The 13,140-nt window shown below is 45.5% G+C and overlaps 1 protein-coding gene across 1 annotated transcript in view; it reads left to right on the top strand.

The window, feature by feature from the left end:
* Positions 1-13,140, top strand: part of TLN2 (talin 2) — a 179,278-nt gene that overhangs the window by 92,851 nt on the left and 73,287 nt on the right. Inside the window, exons 30-34 of the mRNA XM_040968654.1 lie at positions 911-1,004; positions 3,134-3,223; positions 5,416-5,538; positions 6,712-6,855; positions 8,310-8,471. Of these exons, the coding sequence (XP_040824588.1) occupies positions 911-1,004; positions 3,134-3,223; positions 5,416-5,538; positions 6,712-6,855; positions 8,310-8,471 (613 nt within the window). The remainder of the gene's footprint in view (positions 1-910; positions 1,005-3,133; positions 3,224-5,415; positions 5,539-6,711; positions 6,856-8,309; positions 8,472-13,140) is intronic.

A 13,140-nucleotide genomic window follows, 5' to 3' on the forward strand; every position in this document is an offset into this window, starting at 1 on the left:
ACCAGTGGATGGAAGATCTTTGTCTCTGTCTCTCCTTCTCTTCATAAATTTGATCTGCCTTTTCAATTAAAAAGAAAAAAATTGGCACCAAGAAAAATTCATTTCAATTCCACTTTCCTTGTATGTCTGTAATTTTTTGTACGTTCAGGATATTTAAAATATATTTTGGGATTTGAGTTGTGGGTAAAGCTGCTGTCTGTGATGCTGGTTTCTCATATGGTTGCCAGTTAAAGTCCCAGCTGCTCCACTTGTGATCCAGCTCCCTGCTAATACACCTTGGAAAGCAGTAGAAGTTGGCCCAAGTGCTTAGGCTCCTTGCCACCTTTCTGGGAGATCAGGATGAAGCTTCTGGCTTCAGTCTGGCCCAGTCCTAGCCTAGCCATTGCAGCCTTTTAATAAATGTATTGACAGATCGAAGATACTACTCTCTGTGTGTCTGCTTTCCAAATAGATTGTGTGTGTCTCTGTGTGTGTGTGTGTGTGTGTGTGTGTGTACAGTACAAAATACTTTTCAAGATAGCCTTGCTAGCCTTGCAAAGATAATGTTATTTCTCTCATGATCTGCTGATGAAAGGTGTTAACCAATGTTAAAGAAATCTCTTTGGTATGTGTAACATTTAAAATTCTTCCTTATGAATTTATTAAGAGAGTCACACCTTAAGAGAACTGTTAGTACCCTTTAACAGGAAGTGAAATTAGACATCAGAGTCAAAGCAGTTATTCTCTAATATCTGGGCATGGTTTCTTTTTGGTTACATGGAGCCATTGGAGGAGTTTTTATGGGGACCTGGGTCTAAATAGTGTGTGAATTGCTTGACTGTTTCTGGTAAACCCACAAAGTCTTGTTGAGGAAAATGACTGTTCATCCTCACAAGAAATCAAAGAAACACTTTTCCTGTTTCCATCCCAGAGCTGTGACCGAGAGCATCAATCAGCTCATCACTCTGTGTACCCAGCAAGCTCCTGGCCAGAAGGAGTGTGATAACGCCCTCCGGGAGCTCGAGGTAGGTGCCTGTGCAGTTGCTGAGGATGGAACTGTGTGTGTATGCGCATGCATGTGTGTGTGCATGTAATGTGTCTATTCTTCCTCTGCATGAGTTAATTTCCTATCCTCTCTCCTTCTGTGTTTGCTGGGAGGTAAACATCCAATCCTAGCAGGAAAGGAGTGCAGTTAGATAGGATTGCCATGCCTACTTCCTCCTAATCCACAAAGATGAGATGAGTTTTGTGCAAAAGGTCCTTTATTTTAGACAAGAAGGGTCCTATGGGGTTTGGGTATAAGCTGAAGCCCAGCTATGTTCACCTGGAAAGTGTGGGGGAGATTATTCTAGAATACTTGGGAGAGACGCAGAGATTGGGGTAGGTGTGCTTTTGGAGTGGCGATGATTGTCTCAACATTACACTCTGCAAGCAAAAATTCTTAGTTTCTGAGCAAGGGGGCCACACAGCCCCCTGCTGGCCCAGTGGTGCAATTGTGGGCACGTATCTCTGTGCACTCTTGTTCATTATTTGTAATTCAAAGTTCGTACACACCCGTAGGATGCTTTTGGGTGAAAGTAAAATCAGCATATGGCAGCCCTAATCAGTGCAGGTTTTAGTCAAACATCTGGTGGTCCTTTCAGTAGGATAGGACTGGCTGTTCACAGTGTACCTTTAGATTCCTGAATGATCAGCATGGGTCTGGCATGAGGAGAACGCCTGCTGTGGCTTTCCCCAGGGCTGGACGGAGGCCCTGCCCCACAGTAGCAACAGGCTGTAGGGCACAGCTGGGGTGAGAGGGGCACTGTTATCACAGGAACAACACACAGGTTCTCTCCATGGTGTGAATGACTGCCCCATTCCAGTCTGTTCATTCCTGCCAGCATGAAAGTATGTGGGCTGCTGAATTGAGTGGTCCCATGTGGCCTAGGTACATTCTGTCCCTTAATGGTACCCTTGGTTGCCAAATGCTATTTTGGTATCACTGTTCCTGAAGCAGTTTTCATTATCCCAGCAGCAAATACTGGACACTCATTCTCTGCTGTCTTTCTTCCTTATCTTGAGCTGAGTAGTAACAGTTCCCATTACTTATACCTCCCCACTCTAGATAACTCTGATGACATTGCCTTCTTTTTCTAAGATTATATGTGTGTGTTTTCATTTTGTCTGAAAGACAGTGAGAAAGAATATTTTATGCACTAGTTCATTTCTACAAATGCCTGCCAAAGCCAGGAACCTGGACCTCACTTTGGGTCCCACATGTGAGTGGCAGAAACCCAAGTATTTGAACCGTCACCTACTGTCCCCCACATTTCCCTAAACAAACCCCATGCACTTTAGTTGGAAGCTGGAATCAGAAGCAGAGCCAGGATTCAAACCCTGGCATGCCAGAATGGGATTCTGATATTTTCTCTGCTGAACCAACCACCTGACGGTGTCTTTTTCTTGGCTGAGTTCCAGAGGCTGCTGTGCCCCAATGTACAGTCTCTGAGTGAGGAAGAGTTGAATAGATGCATCCCCAGATCTTCCCACACTGGAAAATACCCTTCTATTTAGTAATCAGAGGTAATGACAAGGGGAAACTGGTCATGTTTTTAGTGGCTTGACAACAATGACGCAGCATTAGGTCCCCTGCCCTATTCCATGATGGAGACCTCAACAAGAGTGTGCGTTTTCTTTACTTGTTAAATGAAAAACGAGTGGTGGTAGAATGTTGATGGGAAGTTTAAGGGAGAATTACCTTCCTTGATGCCTCCTATTAAAAGATTCCATAACTGGAGAAGAGTTCCTGGCAGTGGTAAATAGCAAAGGAATTAGTCCTTGAAATTCAAATTCCTTGAAGTGACTGGGAAGATCGAGCATCAGTGTGGTACCTTGCACTAACTTTGAAACCTTACTTTAAAAACTTCTTTAAAGCTGGAAGCAGACTCTTCTCAGGTCTGCAGAGTCAGCCTGAGTCACCCCCTCCCTACTCCAGCCTGTGTTGTGTTGCAGGCAAGTAATGTCCTCATCTGAATTCCCCTCAGGACTCTGAGTTAACGAGCAATCATGACCAGAATGCTGTGCATGGCTGGAAGTGGACAGTTATGTGTTATTGTCAGATTTCTCTCATTCTGTGACACCTGCTCACTGGTGAAATTGTGTTCTCCTACAGACCGTCAAGGGCATGTTGGACAATCCAAATGAGCCTGTTAGTGACCTTTCCTACTTTGACTGCATTGAGAGTGTCATGGAGAACTCCAAGGTAAGCCTGCCTGTGCCAGAATTAAGAAGTGAACATTGACTTTTGGGGTGAAGGAGAAACACACACACACTTATGTCTGCTGTGCCTATAGCGAGTCTGTGTGAATGCCCAACAGAAAGCTTTGCTGTGGTGCCCTAGGCTCAGGTACTGCTCACACTGTGTCATGCTTCAAATTCCCCCAGCGGGCTTGCAAAGTCAGGGGTTGCTGGGCCCCATTTCCAAGGCTCTGAAACAGATCTGGGCTGGAGCTGAGATTCTGTGCTCCCAGCTCACAACTCTGTGATCAGGAACCATCTTGTGAGGACGTCTGCTTTTGAATCACATCCCAGATGGATCATACTGGGACTTGAGTTATGTATGTCCTCCAGATCTGGGCTGGAGCTGAGATTCTGTGCTCCCAGATCATAACTCTGTGATCAGGAACCATCTTGTGAGGACGTCTGCTTTTGAATCACATCCCAGATGGATCATACTGGGACTTGAGTTATGTATGTCCTCCACTTGTGGTTGAACGACTGCAGCAAGCCCTGCATTAACCTTGGCATATATGAGAGGGTGTGTTAGTGTGTGCGTGTATGTGCATGCCACCCTTCCATAGCCTGCATTCCCAAGAAAAGTGGATATTGTTTTGTGTTTTGGGCATGGGGCAGGGACTGTAAAAATATGAGCTAATACAATGGTTTCCTTCACATTCTAAAATTACAACCCTACTCATGTTCCTTAAGATGTAATTTGATGGTCAAGGTGACTGGGGAGGATGTCTAAAGAGGCTGCTTAATGCAGCAGCAATTAAAGAAAAAAAAATCAGTTGATTAACACATCTCTATGGTAATCATTTTCTAAGAATGATTCTAAGGTAAGAGGTGGGAGTGCAAATGTGAGTGAGATGAACAGGTGTCAAGTTGTCATGGTCTGGCTTTGCACCTGGACCATCCCAAGTACCTGTTTGCTCACATCACTTACGTGTGAACTTTGGAAGGCCCCTGTGTGGCTGATGTTGGATGGACTTAGTTTTTGTTGCACTGAAGCTAGACTTCTCTCTGACATCATGTAGGGACTTTAGGTATGTATGATCTGAGATGGGAAGGCATATGTTTTATACACACATGTCCCAAAAAAACTGTTCTCTCCCAAAGAAAAACAGCGGATATAACATTATTTTTGTTTCTTTTATTCTACAAATTCTTACGGAATGGGATTATTTTGCATTTACTGTTTTTTTCTTCATTTGCTTATTTATTTGAGGGACAAGGAGAAAGAACAAACTACCAAAGATCTCCCACCCACTGACTCACTTCCACAGTGCTGTCCATAGCTGGGGCTGGGCCAGGCCAAAGTCAGGAATATGGCTCCAAGTATGGGTCTCCCACAAGGGTAGCAGGGACCAGACCACATGAGCCATCACCTGCTGTTTCTTAGGATGCACATTAACAGGGTATTGGAGTTGGGAGAAGAGCTGAGATTTGAACTCAGGTGCTCCAGCCCAGTGTGTTAACGGCTAGACCACACTGCCACCTTACTCTGTGTATCTAAACAACTTTAGAGAGTTAGTTCACTTCCCCATACAAAGTGGGTTATTAACAAATGGAGAATTTTCCATTGGATTCTAGGCTTGGCAAGGCCATAAATGTCTTCCTAGGGTAGATCAGCAGCCTTCAGGACATTGTCAGTGATTTTGACGTGCACTCCCTACCTCTTAATGCATGAAGAGACCCACAGAAAACAGGATACCAGTTCTTGGGTGGGTGTCCTTCCTCTGCCCATGTGGTCTCACACAAAGCTCTTGACCTGTGGACCGGATTCTCAATACCAACAGTCCCTTTGTTGCTTTGATGACCTCTGAGGAAAACACACACCAATAACATTCACAATAAGATAGCATAGTTGAAATATTTGAGAAACATCCTAAGGAAGATCTACTTTCAGTAAGGGAGTGATATGCTTAGGGATATGACTTTACTTGTGCCTCAGTAGACATGATTTTTATGTGCTAGGAAGTAACAGTACTCAGTTTATACACCTGTTATCCCAGGTGGCTTATGTAGATTTGATTTTGAATCTCTTCATATTACAAATAAAGGAAAGAACGGCAAATTAAATGGCCTCAAATGTGCACGTTAGGCTCACTCATGTCAGCTGTGCTGGACACCTTTGAGGCAGCACTGGGCAGAGTCTCACTGATTGTCTTGCAGGTTCTGGGTGAGTCAATGGCAGGGATCTCGCAGAACGCCAAGACTGGAGACCTCCCCGCCTTTGGAGAATGTGTGGGGATTGCATCCAAGGCTCTCTGTGGGCTAACAGAGGCTGCGGCCCAGGTAAGGAGTTAGTCTCTTTGCAGGGTTTTCCACCTCTATCGTTGTGAGGGATCATGGGTATCAAGAATGACTGGGTCCCAGGGGGAGGTCTGGAGGTTCCAGTGTTGCTCCTCCTCCAAACACCACCACAGAAATCACAGAAAAGATAGGTCGCTGTTCTGTCCAAATGACAGAAAGCAGAGACTTATGAAACAAGGCAGGCCCAGTACATGCACTCAGAGCTAAATATTTATTTTTATTGTTTTCAGTGAGCATTGTTATAGGTAGGTTATTTTTAAAGGAAAAATAAGGACTAGCTTAAATTTGGCAAGACACTACAGTTGCAGATATGGAATGCTTGTCTTAGGATTAGAAGGCAGAATCAATAGATGCCACCAGATAGAGACATGTCCCTTTGCCCTTTTCTGACCGCCATATGTGTTTCCAATAAGTTTGGGCTCATGGGTTAGAAGATTCAAAGATGTCAACATTTTGTGTGGGAGGATTTATCATTTGGCAGTTACCCGAATTTAGAAGATTTTACTGAGCCAGAGAAACTACCCAAACTTGGCAAATGGAATTCTCTACCCTTATTCTTCCTCTTGGTATCAGGAAATGAATTCAGATTAAAATTCCTGGTCATCATTTAAAAGTTTAAAAAAAAAATCTGCTCTCATTGGCTTTTTTATTGTCTTGGACCAAAATGTTGTCATCTCTGTTGTGGCTTTCTGAGCCATGTTACTCATTCTTAGTTACCAAGTTTAGGTTCTGCCTACTCCTGCAAGTGCTGACCTGAGCAATACAGGCCCAGCTATGAGATGACAAACCCTCACAGGGCAGGCCTCATGGTTGGATGACCCAGAACCTGCACACTATCAGTGTAATGCTACCTCTCCCGTTTGAGGCTAGGTGTCCTTATGGTCATAAAGTGGCTGCAAGGAGCAATTTGGACAGCATCAAGCTTCATAGACACTCTGCTAAGAGCAGGGACTTTGCTTACTGAAGCCTCCTGTGAGCTCCTGCTGTGTGGGCCTGTCAATCACTCCACACTTACTGGCAAGAGGGATGAGACCATCCTGCCCAGTTTGCACCAAGGAATGACTTAGGGTGAAAGTTGTTTGCACCTTCATTCCTGCAGGCCCACCCAGGAGCACAGAGCCTGAATTATGATTTTTTTTTCCCTTCCCTTTCCAGGCTGCATACCTGGTTGGCATCTCTGATCCAAATAGCCAAGCAGGCCACCAGGGTCTTGTGGACCCCATCCAGTTTGCAAGGGCTAATCAGGCAATCCAGATGGCATGCCAAAACCTGGTGGACCCTGGCAGCAGCCCTTCACAGGTAACCATGGGAGAGGGGAGTGTCAGGTTAGCACTTGGTGAGTTCCTGTCAGTGGGTTGTGGGAGATGGTGAGAAATGTGTGGACTCCTGTTGATTCACAACTAGCAACACCTGCTAACTGCCGTCCTGTGAATGGTGAGTAGGAGGGATGTTGCAGCATGGGGTGAAAGTGAAAAAATGTGTAGAGGTATAGAAACAGGTGCCGGCAGGCAATAGGAGTGGAATCATTGCAGTGACATCCTGCTGCCATGCACCTCAGGGCACCTACACAAGAGTTGTTTTGTGCTCAGTAAGCCCCAGTCTTCCACTCTTTTGGCTGTGAATCTGTTGAGCCTCATTGGAATGCAGTAATCAGAGTGTGGATTTTCTGAGAGGACTGTTGTGGGTCACATCACAGACATGACAGCTTTGAGCTGAGCCATCCAGTTGGGTCAGGATCTGTAGGAGAGAAAACACTCAGAGAGACAATTGAGGCAGCAGACAGTGTTGGGGGTCAGGGGATACTTGTAGTACCCTGTACCAGGGGCTCCCAGTCACTTGCTGTTGCAGTGTGCACTGGAAGCAAGGGGAACCAGCTGATGTAGGCGCACCCAGCGGTCTTAACAGTGGCTTGTCCACTGTGAACCTTGAAATCAGTATTCTGGAGGCACAAAAAGAATCTGAATCAAGAAGGCAGTCGAGGGACCACCAGGACTGAAGCAGGCCTGAGCGCTAATGTGTTCCTTAAGATCAGTAGGGATGTACAGTGCAGGGAAGCAAATGAGTTGAGGTCGGGGATGGAGCCCATAGATCCTTCCCTAGCCAGATCCCTTAGTAAGTTGCATCCAGCCCACCTGTGGATAAGGAAGGAGCTTACACATCTTGGTATTTAATTGACTGGTCTAGACCTGTACTTTTCAATGTGATGGCCACAGGCTGCATGTGGCTATTAAGCATTTAAAGTAGCAAGTCTAGATTGAGATGGATTTTAACTTTAAAATACACCCTGGACTTCAAAGACTTGGAAAAAAGATTGTAAAATCTCTGTAGTAATCTATGTAAATTGATTATATGATCAGATATTTTGCATGTATAAAGTTGGATACAGTATGTAATTTCCCTGGTTTCTCTACTTATGTTAATGAGGCTACTGGAAAAATTTAATTGCCCCTTTCTAGACTCTGGACCTCCCATCTGGGAGTTCCAGAGCCTTGCTCACTGCATCCCTTTGAGACTGTGGAAACCAGCCTCCCCTCCCTGTCATGGCATAAACACCCCATTTCCTTCCCCTTTATCATAGTCTCTTGCTTACTGCCTCTTGCCCACACTTCTCTCAGAGTGGGCTCCGGGCTGCAGAGCTGGCTGTACATGCAGCCACACACAGGTTTGTGTGTGTGAGCAGAAGAGAAATCTAGACCTCGTTGCACCCCAGCATGGGGAGGCTCCAACCTAAGCTCCCTCCCTGTGCTTTGTAGGTCCTGTCAGCTGCCACAATCGTTGCCAAGCACACCTCGGCCTTGTGCAATGCCTGCCGCATCGCCTCATCCAAGACAGCCAACCCTGTGGCCAAGAGGCACTTTGTGCAGTCAGCCAAAGAGGTCGCCAACAGCACTGCCAACCTGGTGAAGACCATCAAGGTAGGTCTCTATTGCCTATGGCCCTTTTGACAGAAGGGAAGAACAAGGGTTAACAGCTCTTCTCCTCTAAACCAACCTCCAGGGAAGTTTAGACTTCTGATTTAGTCTGATGATTGATGACACTGGGGAAGATACCTTAGCAGTGGAGAAAATAATCATAAAATAGCAATAGCTGCAGTCTCCACAAACCTTCTATGTGGTGGAGAGAAGGACCTAGCCAACTTCTGTAGGGGAGGCCCTTGGGGACAGATATCCAGTTAGGAAGGCCTGGTTAGGAGGCCTATCTGGACACAAAGCTTGGCTTAAAAGCACACTCTGCTGACTTCAGCTCCAGGAGGGTACTTCAGAAAGAGTGTGAAAAAGTGGAATTGAAAGATGAGTTTGGGGTGGGAGTTTGGTATAGAGATTTCTATACTGCTTGGTATGCTAGCATTCTATGTCTGAGTGCCTGGGTTCAGATCCCAGCTCTGCTTCCTCTTCTGGCTTCTTGCTCATGGACACCCCAGGAGGCAGCTGGTGATGGCTCAAGTGATTGTGCTCCTGTACTCAGGTGAGGGAAGAACCTGGATTGAGTTTATGATTCCTAGCTTTGGCCTGGAGTGGCTCTGGCTGTAGATGGCATTTAGGAAATTAACCAGAAGGTAGGAGTTCTCTGTCTCTTCCTGTCAAATAATTTTTTTTAAATTTAATTTTAAATTCATGCATTTTATGTTTTCCAAAAATGTTTTGAAGATACCTTATATGCATATATTTCAAGTTGTATTTGCCTTTTATTGTGTTTTCCCATTAACATTAAAATAATTTTTTTTTTTTTGCTGTTTTTGAAACATAGAGACAGAGATCTTCCATTTGCTGGTTTACTCTTCAGATACACACAATAGCCAGGATTGAACCAAGCCACAGCCAGGAGCCCAGAATTCAATCTGAGTCTCCCATGTGAGTGGCAAGAACCCAGGTACTTATATTATCACCTGCTGTTCCAGGATACATGTTAGCAGGAAGCTGGATCAGAAGTAGGGAAGTGGAAATTCGTATGAGGCCCTTCAGTAAGGGGGTGCAGGCATCACAAGTGGTATTATAATTGCTGTGCCCAATACCCACCCCCGTGACCCGCTAGAATTATAACAGTGTGTTTACTTGGCATGATTTTGAGTGGCTGATTGAGGGCTCTGCCATCATTGTTGGTATATCAACAGTGTGCACCAAGAATGTGGAAACGGGAGAAAGGAATGAGAAATTAAACATGTATATTAAGTGGAGAGGAGCTGGCACTGTAACATATGATGGATTAGGCCAACCGCTGACACCAACATCCAATGTGGGTGCCAACTCAAGTTCTGGCTGCTCCACTTCCAATCCATCTGCATGTGAATGCTCCTGGGAAAGCAGCAGCAGATGACCCAAGTGCTTGGGCTCCTCCACCCATATGAAAGATCCCAAAAAAGCTTCTGACTCTGGCCCAGCCCCAGCCATTGCAACCATTTAGGGGGTGAATTAGTGTATAGAAAATCCCTTTCTTCCCTCTGTCACTGTAATTCTGCCTTTCAAATAAAATACAGAAAAAATTTTAATGGAGAAATAAGCAAGAAATACCCTGTTTGACGGCACTAATAAGTAGATTGTAAATGAAGTCATCATTGAAGCTATTGCCCCGGTGCCTGTGCTGCTGTGGCAGCTGCCTTCATATTTCATCATAGACATTTAGCTGTGAACGCAGCTTACTGTTTAAAGAATGCCTTGTGTGTGTCACTCATTTGGTCCACACAAGCACCCTGTTCTCATCAGTCCCATTTTACTGAGAGGAAGCTGAGGTACAAAGTGGTTGAATAATTTTGCCACGGTGTTCCAGCCAGTGCGTGGTGGTTGGGAGTTGAGATCCAAGCTCCCAGACCCCCTGCTCACTGCCTGCCATACTGTTCCCCATACTTCTCCCCAGCCTGGGAAGAAGGAGACCCAGCCATGCTTATTGGGATTCTTGTATATAAATCTGGATCAGGCAGATAAGAGAAGTAAAGTGTATGGTTGAAAGCAGGGACATTATTATTGGGTGCTGCACATTGTACTTTGCTCAGTTGGAATCAGTGCTTTTCATTAAAGGTGTGAGATTTAGGTAAGGACCACGAAAAGATAAAATTGGGAAAAGATGTTATTCTATAGGTATTCTCAGAGATTCTCAGAGCTCTTTCTTGGCAACCACCTGCCTGGTTTTAAATCCTGACCCATCTCTCTATGTACAGCATCTCTGTTCAGATCACGTTTTCCCTTCAGATTCTGTTCACAGTGGCAAACCCCCTGCGGTTCTCTGCAGCAGTTGAGCATTTGTGATGGCCTCAAAGATAGGCCTGTGCAGAAGCATCAGAGGAGGCACGGAGAGTGGCAATAATGTATGGAGGACAGAGGCACATCTCCTGGGAGCCTACTGGGTTCAGGAGTGATGCTGAGCGACAAACGCATATGTGGAACTATACCTGATCTTCCAGAGTGCCTGATGTGGCAGGGTTAACCAGAAGCCCCAAGCTTTGTTTTCAATTTGCTTATCAGTGAATGCTAAAGAGGTCATTTCCCTGGTACATGGTGTGCCATATAGTGAATAGATTTCCTGTTTGAAGGGATGGTGAAGTATCCTGTCAAACAGAAAAATGAATATTTAACCCCTAAATACCTAGGAGAGTTGCCCTGGGTGCGCATTTTACTCTGAGTTGTGTGTGTCTTGGTGCAGTGCTTTCTCTTTATAATAAAGAGAAGTTGTCTAGGTGTAAATCCTACTAGCCACACCTATATAGTCAGAAAGGAGGGAGACAGATTACCTGGAGGGAGGTGAGCCATCTCCATAGAGACCTTGTTCATCCAAGCATCTTAACTTCCACCAGTGGCATCCCAAGACTCCAAAGTGCAGCTCAGCAAGAATGTTCTTCCGCATATCCACAGCTTCCCAGAGATGACTCTAAATGCCAAATTGAATAGGGGGCACCCACTCCTAGTCATGGCCAATATCACTCTGCTGGTGGCCATATGGGCAGCAGCCTGCATTTCTGTCTTGGGTCAGCTCATTTACCTAGCCTCGAATCAGATGCTTGGAATGGAATGTGGTTTCAAATGGGCAGTCACTCAGGTTTGAGTGCCAAGCAGAAATTATGCAACCCCAGCTTTTGTTTTTCCCAAGAAGTTGAAGTTTGGCCTGTCGCTCTCAGCAGTGCCTGAGCTCGGGACTGTGCCATGGAGCCCATCCAGCACACACTGCAGGCATCAGGCCTCTCTCAGCTCTACTTGGCTATGAGTAGATTTGCTCGGTCACCCTTGGGTTAAGGTTAGTGAAGTTGTTTTGTTTTGTTTTTGTTTTTTTTTTTTTTTGGAAGGAAAAAGAGGGAAAAGTTCTGGGGCTGCTAATATCTTGGGTTAGGATTAGTGAAATTCGTTTTGTTTTGTTTTTGAAGAAAAAGGTCGGGGGTGGGTGGGGAGTTCTGGGGCTGCTCACATCTTATTCTTGTTGCTGTTGCCTGTGGTTAGTAGGAGAGGAAAGGGGTCAACAGGAGTCTCGGGTTATGGCTTGAGACATGCCAGGAAGTAGTGGGATGGCTTTGAATATTCATGACATTCTCCAGGTGCTAGTTTTGTTATCTGGAAATTTGGAGATTTGAATTAAATTCATCCCGAAGACTTTTGACTCTTGTACACATCCAAGTGTTGTTTCACCCAGATTCCTGTGAGGTTCTACCAGCAGCACTCAGGGTCTAGCCCAGGAGGTCGAAAAGGAACCTCACCCTAATGTGGCCAGGAAATTTGACTTAGTGGATTTTGCCTGGCACAATGGCTGGCCTCCTGGATGTTCTGTGACCAGGAATGACCACCAGAAAATGTGTGCTTGCTTATACAATTTTACCCTTGGGCACATTTGAGAATTGAGTTTCCTTGGGTGGTTCAGGCATGCCCCGTGGTGAGAAAATTTAGAACGTAAAAATAGTACCTGTGAAAACCATCCTTTCTGGTGCTAAATATACCCTTGGAAGGAAATAGGTTTTTCTTTGCTGAAAATGGAGGACCATGGTTGTTGAAAGCCTGGTTCTGGCCAGGAGAAGTGATTTTTCTCCTTTACAAAGTCCACATTGTTTCTTTTAGTCTGCTGGTGTAGTCTGGTGAAGTGCATTAATTAGAAAACCATGGCTTGGGATGTACCCCTGGGTAGTCACGTTTTTAGTTTGAGTAAGTTCATTGACAAATTGGTAAGTGTTCCAGTGCCTTCCTTCCTGATAAACCAAGATGGTTGTGGGTGCTGGAAGAGGGAGAGGTCAGAGGCAGAGAGGCAGGAAGCAACAAGGGCGACTCACAACCTGCTGTAGAGCTGAGAGCTGTGTCATTGGCCACCGAAACAGGGTACCAGAAGTCACCCAAACAGCAGCAAAGTGGGACCAAGGTGCCCTTCATTCTGGGGCCACCTCTGGCTGTCTACCTCCTTCACTCAGTCACCTGTGCTCAGCACACTTGTATCAGGCTTTGCCCTGTGGTACCCATTAGCCTCCTCCTTGTGTTTCCATGTTGTGCTGCAGGCCAAACAGGCAGAATGCCAGCAGTACACTGACACTGGAAGGCTAGTCCAGATCCCTTCTGCCTCACCCATGCCAGCCATGTTGTCAATTTCTGCAGATTGCATCACTGGCTGTTAGAAGTGAGA

This window comes from Ochotona curzoniae, unplaced genomic scaffold (assembly GCF_017591425.1).
Source record: "Ochotona curzoniae isolate NIBS_2020 unplaced genomic scaffold, NIBS_Ocur_1.0 scaffold_4701, whole genome shotgun sequence".
Taxonomy (NCBI): Eukaryota; Metazoa; Chordata; class Mammalia; order Lagomorpha; family Ochotonidae; genus Ochotona; species Ochotona curzoniae.